At 36.2% G+C, this 24,025-nt stretch overlaps 1 protein-coding gene across 1 annotated transcript; it reads left to right on the top strand.

Annotated features, from left to right (window-relative positions):
- Window positions 1-397: 397 nt before the first annotated feature.
- On the top strand, window positions 398-5,992 carry LOC126842330 (protein anon-37Cs-like). The gene is made up of 4 exons (XM_050579259.1): window positions 398-547; window positions 2,499-2,532; window positions 4,052-4,187; window positions 4,684-5,992. Exons 1-4 carry the CDS (start codon window positions 398-400, stop codon window positions 5,990-5,992), a joined length of 1,629 nt encoding a protein of 542 aa, XP_050435216.1.
- Window positions 5,993-24,025: the final 18,033 nt, after the last annotated feature.

Raw genomic sequence — 24,025 nt, 5'->3', positions numbered from 1 at the left:
GAGGGCGCATGGCGTTTCTGCCATGCTTATCGAGGGTTAATGGTGTGGGTCGCCGCTAAAAATCCGGGTGGTCACCCATACGGGTTCGAGCAGCAACGGCCACAGCTTAACCTCAAGTGCCACGACGTTGATGTTTGAATATCGCTGGCATAATCCGAATCGCTGTAGACACTCAACAATTAATTATCATCTTATTGATTTTTAAAACAAACCATAATCTTATGTATGTTTAATATAACGAATTATACGCTTGACCATTTGCAAATGTGCGTTAGTTAGGAGTGGGAACGGGCCGGATCTGGCAGATGGACTAGGAGGCTGATTTCAGACGTGCAAGTTTAGTGTAAAAGAAAATTTAGCACCATAAATTTCCATCTCGCGCAGATGCTCACCGGCCATGGGTGATTTGGTCAGTATTTGCACCGCTTTAAGAAGGTTGAAAATCCTTCATGTATTGACTGTCAGGCGAGGGCAGATGATGCGGAGCATTCACTTTTTTGATGCGATCGCTGGTGGAGAAGACGCAGGGAATTGGAGGTGCGGATCGGTGGAGACCTTGAACCAGAGACCGTAGTGGGACGGATGCTTATGAGTCGGACAAATTGCGACTTGGTGAAGGCGTATGCAGATGAGGTCCTGTCTATCAGAGAGGAAGAGGAGAGACGAAGGCAGCGAGGTGTGCCGGTGTATAAACCGGGTCGACGCCCAGCTCAAGAATTAATAAACCTATTTAAGTTGTTTATAATGTAGCCGAAGGCAAACTTAGAGGGATAGAGCCCTCTATATTTTTGTAAATACTGATATAATAATATTAGTAGTTTGTGAATTTTTCATCGTGGTCAATAAACGATGTGGATACGGAGGGAAGGACGATCCGCAAAGGCGAAGTGTCCCTCGTAGCGCCGTACTACATCACGAAAACAAAAAATGTGCGTTAGTTGGTTTTGCATAATTTACTGCAAACGCTAAATCTGGTCTGGTAATTTGTGACAGAAATAACAGTGACCCCACTGCTTTTGTCTACACAAATTATTACCTGGTTAGTCAGCCTAACACTGTCTTGCTAAAAATAGAGTATAGGAAATTACATTGTATACGCACACTGATAAGACAAAGACAAAACAAAACGTTTTTGCTTTAAACACAATTAGTCATGACTGATACTGTCTGAAGTGTCCACATTTTTCGTTTGTCACAACTAGACAACAGTGTCTATTTTTCGTATTTATTTTTAATGAACATTATTTATATAAACTTAATATAATGTCTTGTGATGGAGAAATTTTAGTTAATTTAGTGGAAATGAGATCTTCCATTTATGATTTTAATGACAAGGAGCATAGCAATAAAATTGTTCAAGACAAGTTATGGGAAGAAATAAGCAAAGAAATAAATGTTGATGGTAATTTTTATTAATGTATTAAAAATTGTAATTAAAACTGTAAATAATTATATACTGTAGCTATTATCTGAATACTTATTACATACAAAATCCCAAATTTTATACTTGTACAGAGTTGAAAACATTAAGTTAAAAATAGACAAATGTATACCTATAATAAAATAGAATTTCATAAGTATTTTTATAAAACGTTATAAGTATTAATAAATGTTTACAACTCTTTAGTCTGTACAACACAATAGTATTTATTAAAGTAGTATTTCATTTATTAAAACGAACAGATTTAGCTTAGGTATTTTAAACAATATATGCATTTTGCCATGGAACGGATCCTATTTCTGAGTTGAAATATTTCATAAACTTTTCACGAATATCGATGGCTTCTCTTGGTGGTCTGCGATTTGTAGGTTTGTTGATATTATCTTCTTGGTATACTCGTGATGAGGTTGTTTCCATTTCATTGTGAATGTCAGTTGAATTATGTTCTTTGTCCATGATTAAATTAAAGTACACAAGCAGCTTGAGTTATAACTGTTGCTTTTTCAGGATTAACTAACATTTTATTTTCAAATACGTTAAATCTTTTTGTTAATATACCGAAAGCACACTCTACTATTCTTCTCGCACGTGATTGGAGATAGTTATAAATTAGCTTCGAATTTGTCGATTGTTTTCTTGCAAATGGCCTCATCAAATTTTTTTTTAATGGATACGCTTCATCCGCAACAAACACAAATGGAAATTCATCTTCAACATCTTCATGAATTTTTCTCGGCGGAGGTAAAATTAATTTATTGTTATCTAATAATTTTCCAAAATTTGATTCTTTTAAAATTCCTCCGTCACTGTTACGACCAAAATCACCTACATCTATGAATATAAATTTTGCGTTAGTGTCAACTACTGCTTGAAGAACAATAGAGTGGTGTCCTTTATAGTTCAAATAACTAGATCCTGAATTTGATGGACATTGAATAGATATATGCTTACCATCTATGGCCCCAACGCAGTTAGGGAAATTCCAGCATTTGTCAAAGTCTTTTTCAATTTTCAACCAACTATCAGCCGAAGGTAGAGGCATGAACTGTGGTGATAGTATTTTCCATATTGCACAACATGTATCATAGACAGTTTTACCGGCAGTGGTAGCTCCTAATCTAAGATTATAATGAATCCGTTGAAAATGTTCGCCAGAAGCCAAAAAACTAAAAATGAATGTTTAAATTAGTAAATTTAACGGTTTTTTACTTGGACCATTTTAGATCTTAGTGAAACGAAAAATTGTTTTGTTTTATAAAAAAATTATATTAGATATATGAAATGCCAAGTGTAACCACCTAAAAATTTTTTGGTCTCCGATCCCGATGAAACTTTGTAAAATTAATATACTGTCCTAGGGTATACTCAAAGTGAAATGAGGATACTTGTTTTACATATAAGGGTTGGAGATAATAATTAAAAAATAAAGTAAAATATGAACCATAAGGAATAGGATATTTTTTTTCAAAATAATAATGATTTCCGAAAAATGAGTGTCTTAAGTTAGTTGGATCACTCTGTATACATTAAATTGAGAAAAAAAGAATAAATTGCTGGATCGCGGTAGTGTTGCCACCACTATGGTTGCGTCCGGTGTAAATGGAAAAAGATGCAAAAGAAGATGGTGCTGGATATTATGCGATAGCATGATACCGTTTTAACAAAATTGGTCTAGTGGTTAAAAAGTTATCACTAGCTTTCAACTTAGCGAAATACTATGTAAACTCTCTTCACTTATAAATGATTAAAATGTTGCTAAACAACCAAAATAGGTAAGCAAACAAACATTAAAAACCCTACAATTACATACTAATTTATCTCAATTTAAACCTTTATTAAAATATAAGCATGCTACGCAATATTTCAAGGTTACTGAACCGAAGCGCTTGCAAGTAAGTTTCAATGTCAACATTCTCCTGTTCATATAAAAAAATATAGAACACAATGGCATACTCACATCAATATAGAATCAATCACAGAAATAAAAATTGTATGTTTAGAAATTTTAAATACTTGTCTCTAACATGCTTATTCTTCGCCCTCTCCTATCATATGCAGCGCCATTGTGGGGATGTGCTGCGAAATCTTATATCAACAAAACACAATTTTTCCCGTCAAAGATATTGCACAATATTTCTAACGCTACAGGGTTTGTTAGGATTTTCGAATACATACAATCCAAAATTACATTAATATATTATCAATCAACTTTAAAGAACAGCTCAGGCTGCGCAAAGGAGCGCAACAGTTAAAAAAAAGAGGTCTAAAAAGAGACAATTAGTCCATTATAGTATTATAACTTAATAAACCCAACTAAACCCTGTATAATTTAACAAGTATAGTATGTCGTTATTATTTAAATGTAATCAAGTGTAAATATTTAGTATAACTGCAAGTTAGTTGACTAACTATAACTGACTAACTAACTGTAAGTTAGTTGAATAATAAAAACAAAAACATACCTATATACTAATAATTTTTTTTTTTTAATACTCAATATTACCAATTATAACATACGTTGGATGAATCTCTAAGGATTTTTCTCATTGCGATTTAGGGCTCGGATATCACGAAATATGATTCGGAGCACTACGAGTAACACTCAGGAAGACAATGTGATCAATAACGTTGTTACTAAGTCGCCTAAAGTGATAATAATCGGTGGAGGATTTTCGGGCCTGAGCGCAGCAAAGCATTTATTGTGCAACGGAATTGACGATATTCTGATTTTAGAAGCGAGAAACCGGTAATCATCCACATTTGACAGTCTCACTCTTCAAGGGAGAGGACATGTCAATATTTGAAGCTTAACCATTAATAACAGTTATTGCTTTAATCCGAATAAAAAAGAACAAATTACGAACATTTAAAATGAAGTGGTCGAAGGCATTTGGGTTTTGCTAGCAACTATCAACACCGGCTATGATGCCAATATTTCTATCCATACCCGATTAAAAACCCATTCGTGATCTTCCGTTCCCCATTCTTCTACTAATTACTTTCGAAATTCAACCATAAGTCATTTACTGAGTGCTGCTGAAACCGATGCTATTTTTGTTGCACGCAAATTCTCGATTAAGTGTTAATAAATATTATTTGATATTTTCCTAATTAATTGAAATTGTATTTACATTTATCCAGTTGTTAACCATAGCTATATCTATATACACGGTTTCATTATAATGCACGTACAATTAACTTTTGAAATTATGAACAAATGAATGCCATTGTGAATGCTACAGGTTAGGCGGCCGCGTAACAACCAAGTGCATTGGCGACGTAACGGTCGAGCTGGGAGCCAAGAAGCACGGTTTTCCATGTGGCATGCCGAACCCGGCTGTACACTTGGCGGGTGTCGACCCAAGCTTCCGGCGGTGGCTGGACACCGACGACGTAAAAAGAACATTGACCAGGTTGGATCTGGACGGAATGTCAACGGCCACCGTGTCGCGAGTGTTGCACATCATCGACGATGTGCTGAGGTCCATGGAAAACATCCGATCGACCAACAACAGCAACGTGTACGGCAACATGGAGAGTGTGGCCGGGGTGCGTTTGAGGAGCGTGATCCAGTCGTTCCCGGTCGAAGACCAGGAACAAGTGGCCCGTCTGTACACGGCCGTCGTGAAAGCGGCCTGCGCGGGCCAGCCGCCGTTGCGCGAAACAAGAGACGGCGGCGGCGTGTACATGGAAGTACGCGACAGCGACATTAAAGTGACCGTCGGCTACTACGGGTCCATCGCGCCCTATTTGGAGCACGTTCCCGAATCGAAAATCCGTTTGGAGTCGCCCGTTTCCAGAGTGGTTTGGGGATGTTCGCTGTGCCCCAATCGAGGTATGTCGGGGCCGCCGGCCGTGATGGTCAAAACCGAACAGGGCGACGAACACGTGGCTGACTACGCGCTAATCACACTGCCGCTGGGCGTGCTCAAGGCCAACGCAAAATCTATGTTCCTCCCTTCGCTCAGCGCGGCCAAGTTGGACGCCATCGACGACATGGCCATCGAGCACGTCAACTTGGTGTATCTGTCGTACGCGGAACCGTTGCGCCACTGGTACCGAACCGACGTACACAATGTCGAAGCGTGCGGGTGGTCCAACGATGTAAAAACCATCCGGAAGCTACCGGACAGCGACCACGTACTGGAGGCAATAGTGGCGGGCGAGGGAGCCGAACTCATGGAGCGACTTTCCGACGGCGAAATAGTGGACGGACTCACCGCGATCGTGGCCGAGGCACACCCCAAATTGAAGCGGGTACCGCTAGTCTGGCAAGTGGTCCGGTCCAAGTGGTCCAGCGACCCGTACTGCCGAGGCGCGATGACCGGATCGAACGCCCAAGTGCAAAAGGTACTCTCCGAACCGGAACCGGTAATCGAAGGAGTGAAGCCGGTCATGTTTTTCGGCGGTGACTACACGTGTCCCGGTATGCCGTCTAGCGTTAGAGCCGCAAAAATGAGCGGGGTCCGCGAAGCAGAAAAAATCTTAAACGCCATCAAGCATAATGATGAGTTTCGAGTGTCGACCGCCGTACCAACAACAAGCACCTAATACTATTGCTACTAGAATTGCGTAAAATTCTATTAATTTATCTACTAAAATGAAAATGTATTATTATTGTACAATCTAAAAAAACATTATATAGACCTTTGTCGACATTGGCACTAAATCTCGAGACGATTGATATGTAACATGATTTTTTTGGTTTCTGGCCACATATGCGTCCACAGGGTGGCCACCGAGTGGCCGGCATGTGATCGAAATCAACATATGGCATGCGACACATCATTTTGGGTTACAATTGTATTCTCAATTCAGCGGTAGAATTGTTTTATATTTAATATTTTAGATATAAGTATCATTTTTTTGTTAAAAATGTAATTTTATTTAATAAGTTTGTTTCTAATTATTTTCTAGTGTTCTCCGTGTATGACCATCGGTACCCCCTCCATAATCAGACATTTATAACAAGCTATAAATTAGGCTTTGTTTGATTTCATAAATACATTTTTTTATTTTAAAATAAATTAATACGTTAGAAGTAAAAATTTGTATTTCATATTCTTGTAAAAGTTACTTACACCCTATTGGTTAAGTGTACTATTTAAATTTAATACATTGAAAAATAATGAATTAATATATCTAAGAGTATAATAGGTTAGACTTAAAAAAGTGTTATTTCATAAATTAAAGTACCGAACAATATTCAACAGACAAACGTATTCAAATGTATTATACAATACACACTGAACTTTGTTTAAAGTATCTATGATATGTTTTTTTCTTTATTTATTTATCATTTTAATAATAAAAAATTTCAGTCGTGTTCTACCTGCCGACAAGTACGGATGTTATTATCGTTTTTCTGTGCACCTATTACAATCGCCTTTGTCGGGTTATTTTTATTTTATTTAGTCGGTTTGTTTTGTTCGCCGTCGTTACTCTTTCGCTCCACCTATACTGTTCTTCGGTTATGTCTAACCGGGTCCCAGCGGGGAAGGCCATTCCTCCCCACAAAATCGGCCAAGTTCTATCTCTATAAACAGCCCGTCTGCCTCTATTGAGAGTTTGTCATCGTCCGGTAAGAATTCGTCTAAAAGTAAAGCTAAGTCACCAGCCGGTCCACTAGTAAAAAAACATAAAACCGCCACCGCTACCTCACCTCTCTCTCCGATGGATACTACGGCGTCGGCCGATAAAGCCAATTATAATGTCGACAACGTTATTGCATCTCATCACGAAGTTAGTATACCTGCTAACGACCTTTCAGCTCATGCGTCACTGAATATTTCACAACACGCTGTTACTCGTTTCCCAGATAACTACTACGGGCCATTATGTGTTCTTGTTGTATCGTCTAATCATTAGACTCTAATGAAAGCAACATTGGTAATTTACACCCTGTACAATTAGGTAAAGTGTTTACCAAAAAGTTCATTGGTATTCAAAATATTAAACCTGTCAGCGCCAAACGTGTTAAAATTACATTAGACACAGTCCTTAATGCTAACACTTTTTTGGACTCTTCTTATCATTCTGAAAATGGTATTGTTGATGACAATCTTAACAACTCTCTTCGTCATCATTCTATAGATCTTGTTGGTATCATAGCCTTTTCCAATTTATTCTCTCCTATTTCTCTTTGGTCCTTATATATTTCCCCTTCCGCCAACCCTCCCTCTACTCTTATCAACTCTATTTTCGGTTTAATTTCTCCCAATTCCATTCTAGGCGGCGATGTCAATGGTCATCACCCTGCGTGGGGCTCTGCTAACAGCAATTACCGTGGAAATTTAATTTTTTCTTCTATCTGCTCTCGCCATCTAAGTATAATAAATAACGGCACTCCAACACTCGCTAATCGCCCTCCTTATGAGGACACAGCTGTCGACATTTCTATTACTTCTACTTCTCTTTTTTGGTCACTTACCTGGTCTGTTTTAGACTCTATTTATAGTAGTAATCACTTCCCTATAATCATTTCTCATCCCTCCTCTTTCTCCGATCATACCATTGATCCCTCTCCTTATCCTGCTTCACCCAGTCACCCAGACTGTCATAAAGCTGACTGGGGTTTATATTCCGCTTATGTTTCTGTTCTTTTGTCTAACTTCTCTGCTACACCTTCTCCTTTATCTGATTATGACTCCTTTGTTTCTATTTTACATAACGCCGCTAATGCCTCTCTCCCCAAGAAAAAAAGTCTTAAAATAAGGTTCCCTCCTTCTCCTCTTTGGTGGAACTCTGCTTGTACTACTGCTGTGAAAGAGCGCTCCCAAGCATTTCGCCAGTACAGATCTTCTGGATCAGTCTCTGATTTTTTCTCTTATCAGCGCATTTGTTCTTCCACTACTCGCACGCTTAAACAGGCAAAAAAGCTTGCTTGGCACTCTTTCTGCTCATCCTTAAATCCTTCCTCATCGCTTCATGTTCTGTGGACTACTGCAAAAAAATTTAAAAATTGTATCAATCGCCGCTCCTTTTTCCTGAATGAATCTTGGTTCTTCTCATTCTGTAATAAAGTTGCCCCGCCCTACGTTCCCTCTATGACTGAATCCATCCCTCCTCTATACCCATACCAGACACATTTTATTCTATCACGCACCCTTTAACCATGCCTTTTACTGTATTAATCTTTCCTCCCTATTTTACGCCGATGATATCGTTCTTTTTTCCTCAAGCAGCTCACTTCTGGGGCTGTTACCACGCTTAATGAGTCCTTGTTAGCTCTGTCTTGTAACCTCCTTTCTTCATATTTTACCCCAGCCCCTGAAAAAAGTCAATTCATAATTTTCACAAGGAAAAATCTGCCTCTTGAAATTCCCCATGTATCCTTTGAAGGCCACTTGATTCCTCTCGCAGATACTGTAATTTACTTAGGGCTCAATCTGGATTCCAAGCTAAGATGGGTTCCTCATCTACAATCCCTCTTTTCTTTTGTATCCCGTTGGTCCAACTTCCTTCGTTCTATTACTGGTACAACTTGGGGTTCTCACCCCTCTTCTCTCCTATTAATTTTTAATTCAATCGTTCGAGCAAGGATTGATTATGGCTCCTTTCTCTTCTCTGCCTCTTTGTGCCACCGCAAAAGACTTAACTCAATCTTAGCTTCATGCCTACGTTCCATTATTGGTGCGCTCCCATCTACTCCCGTTGTTAGCCTTGAAATCGAATGCAGCAGTCCGCCCATCGAAATTAGAAGTCGCCGCATAGCGGACAAATTTCTTCTTAAATCCATGGCCTCTCCTTCGTCTAATTTATTCAATACCTTCAACTCTGTCTTACAATCTTGGCGTTATGTTCCTAAATCGTTACCCATCCTCGCATCCTTATGTTCTTCTTTTTCCTCTATACCTACACATATTCATAAGTCCTTTGGATGCCTGTCCATTTACGACTGCCCTTTTGAGGCATTAATTCTCTCTTCAACTATTCATATCCCCCCAAATTTTCTTGGCTTTTCCCCTTCTATTCTTCCAACTCTATCTTCATCTATCGTTAACAATCTTTTCTCACAATACACCCTTACCAACTTTCCTCGTTTCTGTTTAATTTTTACTGATGGCTCTGTCTCTTTATCAAAGTCAGTATGTGCATTTTATATCCCAAGTCTTAGCATTTCTTACTCCTCCGTCTTACACCCTTTTTCCACTTTCTCCTCTGCTGAATGTGCTGCCATTTTGCATGCTCTGCATTACATTGTCTCCTCTCATGATACTTCTTTCCTTATTTGTTCAGACTCACAGGCGAGTCTTCTGGCTATTACTTCTAGTCCTTTTAGTTCCCACATTTCCTCTATTGTTCTTTCGATCAAATCGCTCCTTTTTCAAATTCTCTCTTCAGGTAAAGACGTCCATTTTCATTGGGACCCTGGTCATATAGGGATCAGTGGCAATGAAATGGCCGACACTCTAGCTAAATCCTCATCCTCTTTTCTATTTACCCCCCCCCCTTTTCATCTTATAAATTATGATGCTTTTCATTCCTTTAAATCAATCCTCTCTAACGCCTGGCTTGACAAGTGGTCTTCCCTCCCTCCTAATTTTGCACATTGGCATCGGCTTATAATTCCTTCACCCCGTAATTGTCCTTGGTTTCATAAACTAGATCTATCTCGCAGAATGATTTCCTTCTTCTCACGTCTCAGAGTAGGTCATAATCGTTTACCCTACTTTGCCTATAAACTTTCCCTTAATTCCGTTCCTTTCTGCCATTTGCATGATGAGGTAGCTGTTGGAGATTTTTCTCATTTTATATTTGACTGCCCTTCTCTTGTTCCTAATAGAACCCTTCTCTTTAATTGTATTGCATCCCATGGCATTTAAAATCCTGATCCATATAACATCCACAATTCTCGTTCAGTCCCTATTATTTATTACTGCTACTATTTCTTTCCTTTTGAGCGCTGGTTGCACTATTTGAATCTCTTTATTTAATTTATTTTTTGTTTTTCTAGCCTACGTTTCCTTGTTTTGTACATATTATTAATGTTAGTTTTATATACTACAATTAATTAATGTTTATATTAATTTTCACTGCATTGTAATTTATATTACAGATTGTATATTTTTAATCGTTGCGCCGTCATATTGCAAATAAAGGCTAATTAAAAAAAAAATAAATAAATAAAATAATCAAAAATTTAATTTTAAATGTTTTACATATTACAAAGAAATAAACAAGACGCTTGTCCTAACAATAAATTTGTTTTAACTACTTGCAATGAAATTACAAATACAATGAAATATAGTGTGATATTTATTTTGTTTGGAATTCCCGATCGTAAAAGTTTCATTAAATAATGATAAGGTCGATGTATTGTAATAAAACAATAATTACCACCGAGAACCATTTTCGTGCATAAATCGGGTTATGTTAATTAAGTTAAACACGGTAATGGTTATAAGTTCTGCTTTTAAAATGGCTCCATTTTTTTTACCGTCATAAACGAAATGATAATAGGTAGATTTGTTGAATAAAATCAGCAGCTCAGTTATTTTCAGTAGTTTATGTCTTTTATATTTACATTATGCCTTGATTCTTAAATTCTGATTATGTTAACATGTATAATTGTTATATGGAGTACTACTGTAACGCAAATGAAGCTCGTCGTTTGTATGAGGAGAGATATCGTAATCGACCGATACCCTGTACAAAAACGTTTTTAGCCGCAAGTAACCGACTTAAGACGAACGGTAATTTTACTATTATTACGACTAGAGGTCGAACTGAATACAAAAGAAATATAAGGATCGATAAATCATGAAAGAGTTTTAAGAATAGTAGAACTTGATCCATATCGCGCAATACAATTCACTAAATTTGCAATTCGTCCAAACTCTGTACCCAGGTGACAATGAAATACTTATAACATTTTGTCAGTGGCTGCTTTTAAAGCATGTTAAGACCCTGTAGCCCTGTACGTATGTATTGCAGGCTGTTTGCTGTTTGAGTCTTGTCTTAATCATGGTGATAGGTTTTTAGATATTTAATAGAATAACTACAAGGTAAATCACAAACATTTAATTTAATATACTTATAAAACATGTACAACGTCAAACAGTTAGTAGCATAAGTTCAGTATGCTTCATAAATATGACGATCAAGACAATTATAAGCCGCTTAAGACTTCAAAAGAAGATGATAGGTAGAAACTTCAAGTATAGTGTGAGGCGGTCCCAGAACATCTGCCTTGGTCTGGTGCAAGCTCTTCCTTATATACTAATCCGTTGGCTGAATGATCGTGGGAACTCGCGCAATTATTGGAAGTCTGCTTGTGAATGACCTTATTCGCCCATGACATCCGCTTATGTCAACGGTGGAGGGAGGGTAGGGGCATGAGAGTGCAGCTTTCGCATGGTCGAAATTGGCTAGCTTCGAGGTGAGATTCGCACGGTAGTTGCCAAAAACGTTACGTTCCTTTTAGTGGTTAGCCTCGCTGTCGAGGTCAACGGCTTTGAACAGAATTACAAGTCTGCTTTCGCAATTGCGTTATTATGACTTTTTGGTTTCAATGTGAAATCGACATGTGTTACATACTCATATTTTAGCTAATATTTAACCATAAAAAATTGTACAGTGTAATATATATATATGTATCTGTTATCCCTGATAAGGGTGGGTTCGTAACAAGCACGAAAATGATGAAAACAAATTTCACTTTTTTTTAATGACGTCTGATGAGTCAACATTTTCGAGAGATCCTATTCAAAATACAAAAAATTAATCCGAAAACCGAAAATCCGCATGCAATTTTAACTCGAGGCAATCAATATAGATTTAGTGTTAATGTATGGTTGGGAGTTTTAAATGACTTTGTTATCGGTCCACATTTTTTCCCAAGCCGTCTTAACGGTGAAATGTATTCAAATTTTTTGACCTATGTACTTCCGGTATTAATGGATAACGCTCATGTTCCAGACGCTGTAAGAGAAAGTAAGTTAATTTAAAAAAAAAGTATTATAAATTAAAATTATTATAAAAACTAAGTAAAATTGTTAACACGTTCTTACGTCATAATCATTAAAAACCATTAAAATGTTTATTTTTTTTTTTTAACAAATTAAAAAGTATTTTTTTATTAAAAGGGGTTGGTACTAATTTTAAAATGACAAAATATTAATATAATAAACAGTTCACGATAATACAGTCAATAATAAATATAAAGTTATCGCATTGCCGGACTTAAAAACGCGGGTCAATTAAGTCCTATTCTATTTTTTTCAACAATTTTATAGATTCGTCAGATTTGTTTAAATTAACAAAAAAAAATAATCCATGAGGTTATGCTATTCATATTTGGCTCCTGTATTTAAATTAAGAACATTTAAACCAGTTTAATTTAATTTTTAGAAGGCGGAAGTAGCTCAAATACTAAGAAACAGAGAACACAGTCGAATCATAAATATGACGATAGTTACTTGCAATTCGGATTCATTATAAAATTTGGTTCGGAAAATTCTACTCCGTTACCTCAATGTGTAATTTTTCAAGAAACACTTTCGAATCAAAGTATGAAGTCACCGCTACTTAAACGCCACCAATTATCGAAGCATCCAGAAACCGAAAACAAACCGATTGAATTTTTTGAGAGAAAAGTTACTTTTTTCAGGAAGGAATCGAAATGCATGACTAATTTTATGAACTTTAATGAAAGTATCGTCAAAGCATCATATTTAGCGAATTTAGTTATTGCCAAAGATGGAAATCCACACACAATTGGGGAAACACTAGTGTAATTCTTATTTAAACATTAACTAGCTGCCGGTGTACCCGGCTTCGCTCGGGTTAGGAAATACAATTGCAATAAAGTGCTAACAAATTATACACCTAAATCTATAAAAAAAATGTACTACCTAGGTATATAATAAATATCGTGTACTGAGAAATCATCATTTCTTTTATTGCAATGCTTCGATGTGCGTCCACATAGTATGCGAACATGACCCCTACAGTACACTCAAAAACATCACACACAGGATAAACTTCCGAATCATGTGTTTGCGGTATTTCAAAAGAATTTATATCGACTATTGGACGTGGTTTTAGTGTATTTATAGTTTATCGTAGTTTAATAATAAAAAATTAGGTCTCCAAAACAATGGTCGGTCAGCAAATGATTACCGATCGGCCTACACGGCCTTCCATATATTTCGATATTATTTTTATTATTCTAGAAATCGTATATTTTTACATCAAGACTAAAAAAATGGATTATTCTCACGAAATTGGTGAATTTGAAAAGCATCTGATTCTGTGGGACAGTACTCACAAATAGTATAAACTGAATAATAAAATAAAAGACGCATGGAATGAAATTGCTGCAGTTTACGATGCTGAAATAATTTTAAAAAAATTACGTCTGTTATTACCCATATCGGCGAGAGCGTACGAAAGTATTATCAAAAATCTCTGGAAAGGGTACAAATGCGGTTTATCAATCAACGTGTTTTGCTTACAATGCTCTTAGTGTTTTGCACAAAATAATATCAGCCACGGATTATGCAAAACAACATTAAAACATATTACTTATTTCTCTGGTCCATACCCGAATTAACAATTAAAATTGTCACAGTAGACTGACACCTGTCGGAGGTGTTAGTCGGGTGTCAGGAGTTTTGAAGGACACTCCAAACACGAATAAGGTCTCACACGTCAGGACACTTAAAATGGAAAACTTCCAAACTTGACAAACAATTACCGGTTCGACAAGAAAAGAGTCGAGTGAACCTGCCGCCGCGTCATTTGCGGCTGCGGAAGAAGAAAATATTAGCCTAATGACGAATAAGAGTGATTTCAGTGACTATGGTTACATTTAAACAATGTTTAAAACGTTTAAGTATAAAATTAAAAGTGATTTTAAATGCTTAAGTAGACATAGTTTACCGAGATTTTTGTTTATTGGAAAAATGAAAATTATCAACGGCCTGGATACGTCACTGGAATTGGCCTACGTGATTGTCCTGCCGGCCGACCGGGCCCGGAAAATACAAGATGAACTAATACGCCAAGGAGTGCCGAAATGCTGGATCACGATTGGCGACAATCCGCCAGACTTGAATACCGACAAGGAGCCCGGACGCTGTTGCCTGGGTCGCACGGAACGGTATATGCCCGGCGCGGTTAGGTTGGGCACGTGCGGCCGTGGACTGTACGACGTGGTGATGCGCCGGCGGTCGACACCGAAAGGTCGTGAAACGGTCTGGATCACGATGGCCGAGAATCCGGCGGCTATGGAAAACAACCGCGCCGTGATAACCGCCGGTCCGGTCAGGGTGATGCCCGCGATTGCAGTGGATTACCGCGAAAGTCAGTCGGCCGCAAGCAGCGACGACAACAGCCATTGCGGCGACGGCAAACGACGGTCCGGGGAACGGATTACCGTGGCGACGGCCACTGCCGAGCAACGGACGAGAACGGCGATGCGGTGTTTGTGCGATAACGCGCGATGCGATTACTATCGGTCGTTGTTGCGCGAGTATCTGTCGGCCGGCCACGGGAAAACGTCGAGTTGCGTGTACAAGAAAATGGTCGAAGTGTTGAGGTCCAGCGGTCACCAGGCCGTCAACGGTGACAATTTGCAGGCGTCCTTTTCATCGAAATCGTCGGACGGCACCGACAGCGTTCGGTCTTGCAACAGTTACGCGGAATTCGTCAAGTCGGCCAGGCTGGATTTGGACGACGGGCCTGCGCCGGATTCGTTTGCCAGTAGAAATAACGTTTGGATCGAAGCTGACCCGGTGTTGCTGGGCTCGTCGTTCGACCAGTCGGACGGCAGTCGCGTGGTAGCGCGTCATTTGTTCGAAGACTACCAAAAGGTGATCAGTCCAAACGGTCCACAAAAAACGGCCGTGCCGACAATGTCCAAAAGTTAACCAACCAGTGGCGCAAATAATAACAGAAACAACTACCGGACGTTCAAATTTACAAATTACCGCCGTACAAGACTTTTTTTTTAATACGAAAAACTGATTTTAAATTAAAAATTTTACTACTTGTCAATAGGATGATATTAAAATTATTTTTTAAGTAATACTACCATCCTTTACTACCTACTAATCAGTAGATAAAGACATGCTTTATACTGGTTTCATCCTAATTCCGAACAAACCAACTAAAAAACTACGAGTAAATCTTTTTCAAAACTGTTTTTGGAAAAATTATTATGATTCATGTTAATGATTCATCAGATAGAGCTGAAAAATGTAGACAAATTATTGAGTTGGGTTCTCATGCGGATGAGTTTCAGATATACAGTTTTAAGACGCCGTTTCGGAGTCCTATCTTCAGGGCTGTGATAGTCTCGAAATCTATTTTTTCATCAGTCCCAGTTCTACACTAGCATTAGTTCCAGGTAAACACATAAAAAATGCTACAATTTTCTTTAAATTTGACAAATTAATTTCAATTGTATCATACCACTCTTTCTGTTTTATTTTTTGTACTTTATTTTCTGTAGAACAGTCTAATATTTTTGGTTTTAAAATTGTATTATTTAAACTATTGCTTTTACTCTCTGCTTTGTAGCATCTGTGCTGGAGACCAAGGTAATCCGGCCACAGGGCTGTTTCTATAGTTTAACAAATACAAACATAAGTCTTTTCCCTCACTTTTAGCCTTTTTTTATCATATTTTTTGCTATTCCTGCAGCTTTTTCTGCTAGACTATTACTTTTAGGATAATTGGGACTCGATAATGTTACCTTGAAATGCCACTCTACTGCATATTTTAAAAATTCCCTACTTCCACGCGGGTTGTTATCACACACAATTTCTTCAGGTATTCCAAAACGACTAAATAACATTTTTAATATTTCTATTACTGTCTCACTAGTTTTATTCTTCATATTTAATACCTCTAACCATCTAAATAGTCCATAACAACTAAGTAATTTGAGCGTTCTACCTCAGCTATATCTATACCTATTTTTTGGAACCGTAATTCAGGAACTTTATGTTGCATCAATGGTTCTTTTATCTTACTACTGCTAAACCTCTTACATATTTCATATTTCTCAATAAAATTTTCAATATCTGGTGACATTCCTGGCCAATAGAAAATTTGTTTACTCTTTTTTAATGTTTTTGTAATTCCTTTGTGTGTCTCACGAAGTTCAATGATATACTTCCTTAATATTTTAGGTACAACTATCCTATCTCCATAATAAATCACATCCTTTTCTTTAAGTCATTTTTTATTTTAAAATAATGTCTAATATCACCACACTCCACAATCTTTTTGGGCCATCCTATATCTAAATATTTTACCTAAATTTTCATCTTTATGTGTTTCTTCTCTAAACTGTTCTATTCTATTATTTTTAAACTGTACTTCAACCTCATTAATTACATGTACTACATCATTTAAACTTTCATCAGACAACTCAGTTCTTTAAATATAATTTCTACTTAGTAAATCCGCTATGTACATATACTTTCCTAGACAATATTGCACATCAGTGGTATAAATCATTTATTTTAGTCTCATTCGCCTCAACCTATTATTGGGTATTTTATTAATCTTCTTTTTCATCACAGACACAAATGGTTGGTGATCTGTAAATATTTTAACTACACTTTGCCCATATATTAACTTGTGAAACGTTTTACATGCAAACACCATTCCCAACATTTCTTTTTCTACTTGCGCATACATCTGTTCAGTGTCGCTTAGACATCTTGAAGCGTAATAAACAGGTCTATTATTCTGAAAAAGACAGCACCCCAACGCCTTTCCAGACGCGTCACACTGTATTGTAAAATTATCTTTAGCATTATAATTACTAAGAGCCGCCAATTCAGTTAACACATTTTTAAGTTTATTAATGCACTATCACAATTTTTATCCCAAGTCCACAAAATATCTTTTCTCAGAAGACCTCTTAATGGTTCAACTAATTCAGACATATTAGGTATAAAAATTCTTAGATAGTTAACCATTCCTAAAAACGATTGGAGTTGCTTAACATTTTGTGGTATTTTTAATTCAACAATAGATTTAACTCTTTCTTGATCAGGTTCTATTCCTTTCACACTAAATATCATACCTAAAAATCTCACTTCACTTTTTTTAAATTGCAATTTTTTAAGATTAAATTTAATATTTAGCTTCCTCGCCTGTTCAACTACCTGTTTTAATGTCTCATCATGTTCCTGTTGTGTTTCCTCACTCACAAGTATGTCATCAAAATATACACTAACAATACTAATACAACCAAAATATTTTGATGTTAATTGTTGGAACTTTTCCGGGGCATTTAGCTAGACCAAAAGGTAATCTCCTGAACTGATATGAGCCAAACGGTGTGCTAAAAGCGCAATATTTTTTAGACTCACTCTCTAGCTCACACTGATAAAATCCGTCTTTCAGATCACATAGTGTAAAATACTATTTGTTTGTTAACTTATTTCTTACTTTTTCAATAGACGGAATTTGTACCATTTCCCTGACTATATATTTATTTAAAGCTCTAGGATCTAAACACATTCTTAAAGACTTGTCTGGCTTTTCCAAAATCACTAAAGGATGTTGCCATTAACTAGGCTCGTCACACTTTTTAATAATCTCTTGGTCACATAGTTTCGGTCATAAGTTCAACCGAAGCTGAATTTGTCACAATTTGTGAAGCTATTAGAAACTTATTTGTTTTAAAAGATTGTTAACTGAATGAACAAATGAAAAATGATTGTATAAAACTATTTTGTATATAGATAATCTAAGTACTATTCAATTGATTAAGAATGCAGTTTTTCACAAAAGGTCAACACATATTGATGTTCGTTACCATTCCATTCGGGAGAAGTTGGAAGTAGGCGTATTTCAACTACAGTATAAGGAAACTGATGATCAGCTCGCCAACATCTTTACTAAACCATTGGCTCGGGATCGTCTTGAGGGTCACAATAAATTAAGATTATGATAAGAAAATATTAATTAAGGGGCTGTGTTAAAATAATAACTAATATTTTATATACCAGGAAGTATGTCGTAATATATATAAATGTAACAGTGGTAACACTGTTGACCGATGCCATCTAGTTGCTATTTCATGATATCTTTTCGTTGATTGTGTTTTTCTATATAAAATGTTATTTCAATGTAAACTGTGTATTAAATTCGTTTTATTTTGTACTAGTAAAATCAGTTTTATTATCTGATCTCTAAGAAACAGAATCACATAAATATGTTATTTATCTTCATAATAAAAATACCTAGTTAATGTTATTTAAAAACAAAACACACGTGCAATTGTCCGAGCGTGTACAACCTTGTAGGTTAATATAAAAAGCATTTTTAATCAGGGTACGGGGCTTATTCTATCTGTACAATTTATACATTATAATTTATATTATTAGAAGTAGACTAGTGTGTTATTGTTCCACTGTTTATTATATTCTATGTAATAATATAATCTAATTTTGTAATTACTATATGTGTTTATCAATAGTAGTGCGTTAATCACTTAATTTATTCGTGTTGTGTTATTTATTTAAACACCAAATTCCACTCGCTTTACTCTATATTTTATGTATTAATGTATAGTATTTTATTAATGTAATTTTTATTATGACATCATGCTATTTTCTAATAGAAATTCAACCCATGTAGAAGCGCAATTTAACTAAAAAAATGTTTTGTTCATTAACAAATATTTTAACTAATGTAGGTAGTAATATCCAAAATGTTCATTAATGTATACAAGACGCATCTATAATATTTTAATATTTCATTTACTTAGTGTTAACACTACATAGTGAACCTTATGACCTCTGTGAAATTTATAGTATTTACTTTATTTATTATTTTATACCCCCACATGCGGTTCCTTAGTTGGTAACGGGTGTGACAAACTCGCGGACCCCAGTTAACGGGCGTAAGGGAAGTGGCGTTTCCATCGCCCAGTGCAGACGTATCGATGCACTGCAGTAGCTCTACCATAACCTTAGGTGGTCGGGGTAGTCTGGTCCTTCAGGTTGGGGGTTGAGCGCAGGGCTAACAACCCTGCCTCGTTAAAAAATATATTGTTATCATACCATCATTAAATCAGCCTCGGACACAGAGAAACAGATAACAGATTGGACACGGAAAACGGACAATGGAGTTTAAGATAGCGGCCTGGAATGTAATGAGTGTTTTTAGAACTGCAGCGTGCCAAAACCTATTAGAAGTATTGGACGTATATAAAATCAAAGTAGCAGGTATTCAAGAAGTAAGATGGGCTAGAACGCACAGATAAAAGTAGGAAAGTATGTTATACCAGTTTGGGTGTGGATTTGCCATACACGAGACCATAGAACCGTACATAATGGAATTCAACCCAATATCAGAGAGATTAGCGGTACTAAGAATTGACACTGAACATATAAACATTGCCTTGATATGCACTTATGCACCAAGGGAATCAGCTGACGAGGATATTAAGGACGCCTTTTATGAGGACCTGATCCAAGCATATGACAAATTGCCAGGGAATGCAATTAAAATAGTATTGGACGACTTAAACGCTAAATGTGGGGAAAAAATGCAGTTCTCCCCTAGTTAGGAAAAGAAACTCTACATGAGACGAGCAATGGGAATGGGATTAGGCTAATAACATTCGCGGCAGGGAAATATATGATAATAAGTAGCACAACGTTACCACATAAGAAAATCTATAAAGGTACACGGAAGTCACCAGATAGTGTAACAATTAACCAGATAGATCACGTTCTCATCCAAAAAAGATTCCGCTCATGCATTAGAGACGTACGTAGTTATAGGGGAGCGGACTGTGACACGGACCATTTTCTAGTCGTAGTGAAATTTAAACTAAAATTATATAGTCAAAAACGGCTGGAGAGCAAAAATAATGTACCTTATAACTTGGAGTGTTTGAAGGATGACAAGATCCAACAAGAATATTCAGTTAAGATGAGAGAATATGTTGAGAATATTGAAGAAGAGGATATAGAGGGAGAATGGAGCAAGATCAGTGAAGCTATTAAAAAAGTTGCAGAACAAGTAATTGGCAGACTAAAAAGTAGGAAGAAAAAATGGTTTAACGAGAAATGCTGGGAAGCGATAGAGAAACGACGTATGGCTCCGGATAACTACGTAAAATGTAACGACGCAACACGAAAATAATATATGAAATAGAGAGAAAAAATTGCAAGAGAATTATACAAAGAGAAAAGAGGAACTTTTTAAACGGTATACTACAGGAAGCTGAAAAAGTCCGTTCGCAAGGTAGTATAAGGGACTTCTTCAGAACCATCAGGCAATATCAATCATTCAACCCAAGCTTGAAAGCTATTAAAAATCGTGATGGAGAAATAATTATGAAACCAGAGCTAAAAGAAGCTATAAGGTGGTACTTTAAAGAACTATTGAATGCGGAGGTACCAGTAAATCCAACAGTAGGTACAACCTTCCAAAGAGCCGAACCAATGTTGAATGAAGTAACTTAAGAAGAAACTGATAAAGCGATAGCTAGCTTAAAAAATTGGAATGCACCTGAGTCGGACAGCATATTTGTTATTGTGGTGTTGCATGCGTTCGTTTGTTTACAGCTCTACGACAACGTGTCCATGTTTTTGTTTTTGTTGTTTTATTATTGTCGTCGTCGTCCGTCAGAAAACGTCATTATATATTGGTTCGCCGTTCGTTTACTTTAGAACTATAACGTTTGTGGTGTAGCTATGTCCGACGCCTGCTAGTATAATGTTTCAACTCTGGGTATCTGTCATGTTGAGCATCAGCGTACCAATCAATGATTCATCAGAAGAACATCAGTGTTCACATCCGCTGTTCTTGAAGGAGCCTGTCGGTGCAACGTTTGGTAGCAGAGCGTGGTTATATCGGCCAGTTATTGGTCAATTAGCAATTCCAAATCTAAAGGTCCAATTAAATATTGTCTTCGAAACAAGAGACGTGTGAGCGACAAATGACTTCTAAGAGATGATCATTTTGATCAGCCACCTATGAACAAATCCAAGGAAATATACAAGTACTAAAGAAAACCCCAAGACAATAAATGGTACTGCAACGAATACATACTACTTTTTATAAAGTTTACTAATATTTGTTGTCTTTAAATATTATAATTTTCACTGTTATACCTTACAAATCACTATGGAGAGTCATAAAGAAAGTAAGTTTTTACTTAAACACTATGAACTAGTAAATATGAACAATCAGAGTCGAAGCCTGGAACCTAAAATGTTACAAAATAATTAAATATATACATTACCGTCGAAGTTATAATTTTCTTCTAGGCGTGGTTCGAGCCTGGTTAACAACTTTAAAATTGGTATTTATAAAACATTATTTTACTTTTTTTTTGGTTAACGAAGTGTCTGTACGCACACCTATATTGAATCGAGAATTTTTTTGACTATGGAATACAGTTTTTTTACAGTCTATAGCCACGGTTAATGCAAGAAATGTTTACGTTTATCCAACAAAGATTCTTCGGTTTAAATTGGTCCACATCATTTATAAATTTAGTAAATCGTGAGATTTTTTATTTTACGGTGGCATTATCGAAAAAATGGTTTAAATCTCGTCGTAATATAAATAAGTTTAACAGATTGTATTCCAAGTGGCTTGACATAGAATTTCAAATGCCTTCAAATGAATCCAAAGATTCCGTTTTAAAAACAGGTCGACGCTCTCTACCATTTCACAAATGTACAGAAATAACTAAACGGCTCAAAATAAAAACACTAACGAGTAATATTGGATTAACATTATCCCGAATTAATATCTCTTTTACTACAGTGTAGTCCAACTATTTAAGGAAGCTACAGTGTATCACCCAAACGTGCGAACAATATTACGTATAAAAAGTCTAATGACATAAAACCCATTACTTATATTGCGGACGAAGCATTAGCTTTTTTTGTTGATAATAATTTTACAAAACAACAATATATCAATAATCGGTTGTCTGCGAAGATAAGAAATGCCAATATATATGTCACATATGATATTATTACATCGGCCAAAAAGAAATGTATCCGGACAATTGCATTATTACAGAAACTCGTGAGGTCAAAATGCAAGATCATACGACCAAAAGATTATTTTTAATTTATGAATTAAATTAGAAGAAAATGTACAGAAAATTTAAAAATATTATATAATGGGGGGATGCGATGGCAGCAGTGGCCAACCTATGTAGAAACAAAAATATAATAATTCTAGTACAGACGTGCCTTGTACAAACACTAATCTCTTTCTTTTTTACATTGTTCCTTTTCAACAATTTTTAACTTCACTAATTGCAAAGTGTTAATATGACAAATATAATTAAATAATAATTATATTATATTATATTTTAATAATAATAAAAATGTAATTTGGAAAAATAATTAATCATCAACTCGTTTTTTCGACCTATTAAGTTTGAGTTTCAAAAAGAAACAACATAAATATAATTCAATGCTATCGAGGAACAAATAAAACAGGTGACTCCGACAAGTATAATAATTAAAAAATAGTTTTTTGTTTCACATAGTTTAATGTTTACCATGGTCGATGGCAAAGTAGATTTTAGTAATTATATAATTATTCTATTTTATCCTAATACTAATATTAATACAAAGTTATGCTGACAAGTTCGTCAAGTCAAAAATGTTTTATTTGTAGATCATCACCTAAACATTTGAACAATATTGACCAGGTGAAAACATACGACGTTAAAAAGGATACATTCACGTTTGGATTGCCTACACTCCATACTTGGATTCGGTTTTTTGAATGCTACTTAACGTTTCTTATCGCTTGGAATTCAAAACATGGATAAATTTCGATAGGTTTGATAAAAACAATTTGGTATTTCTAAAAATTATACTTAATATTTTGTTTTTTACAAAGGTTAAATCACCTGGGCATACAATACAATTTGCTAAAAAAAATATATTCAGGATCGGTTCCGTCCTGTATTAAAATTACTAGACGATGTTGTTTGGTAAGGTAAATATTAATAAATATTATTTATTTTTTACCAAAACTAATGAATTCTTGAAAAACCGGGATGGGCCACATAAATGATAGGAACACCGCTAGGAGATTTTTCAAAAACACAGAAATAACGAGTCTACATTGATCTTTAATAAAACGTTGTGAGACAGTTTTATCTGCAATCGCAAGTGGTTATAATATTAATATAAAGACATTTGATCAATACATATTGGATACTGCAAGGTTATTTGTTTAACTGTAGGTACCCTTGGTATTATATGCCTGCTAGCGTGCATAAAATATTAATACCCATTGGGAACTACCTAGTCATACTAGTGTAACGATCATATTTCACCTGACCGTTACTTCGCGTCCCAAACCTACTGACACAGCACCCCCGACTATAGGTAGGGGAACGGTCGCACACACAGGACAATGCACGTCGCATATCATCTAATTAACCAGTTGACTTTACCATCACGGACCGCCAATATCCTCGACCTTGCGCTCTATATTTTTGTCGTTTTACTACAAGCCGCCCATCCGACTATCTTTTGTGTGCGTCCGTTTCAACTCCGCTTTGACCAACCATTTCATCGTCCAACCCAGGTCAGAGTGTATATATATATATATATATATATT

The sequence above is a fragment of the Adelges cooleyi genome, unplaced genomic scaffold (assembly GCF_023614345.1).
Source record: "Adelges cooleyi isolate 19-005CV unplaced genomic scaffold, UGA_ACOO_1.1 ACOO_flye_CR_arks_rails_tigmint_CR_PRNA_51, whole genome shotgun sequence".
In the NCBI taxonomy this organism is placed as follows: Eukaryota; Metazoa; Arthropoda; class Insecta; order Hemiptera; family Adelgidae; genus Adelges; species Adelges cooleyi.
Note: the sequence above shows the minus strand (reverse complement) of the source record. Positions and strands in the feature narration are given on the sequence as shown.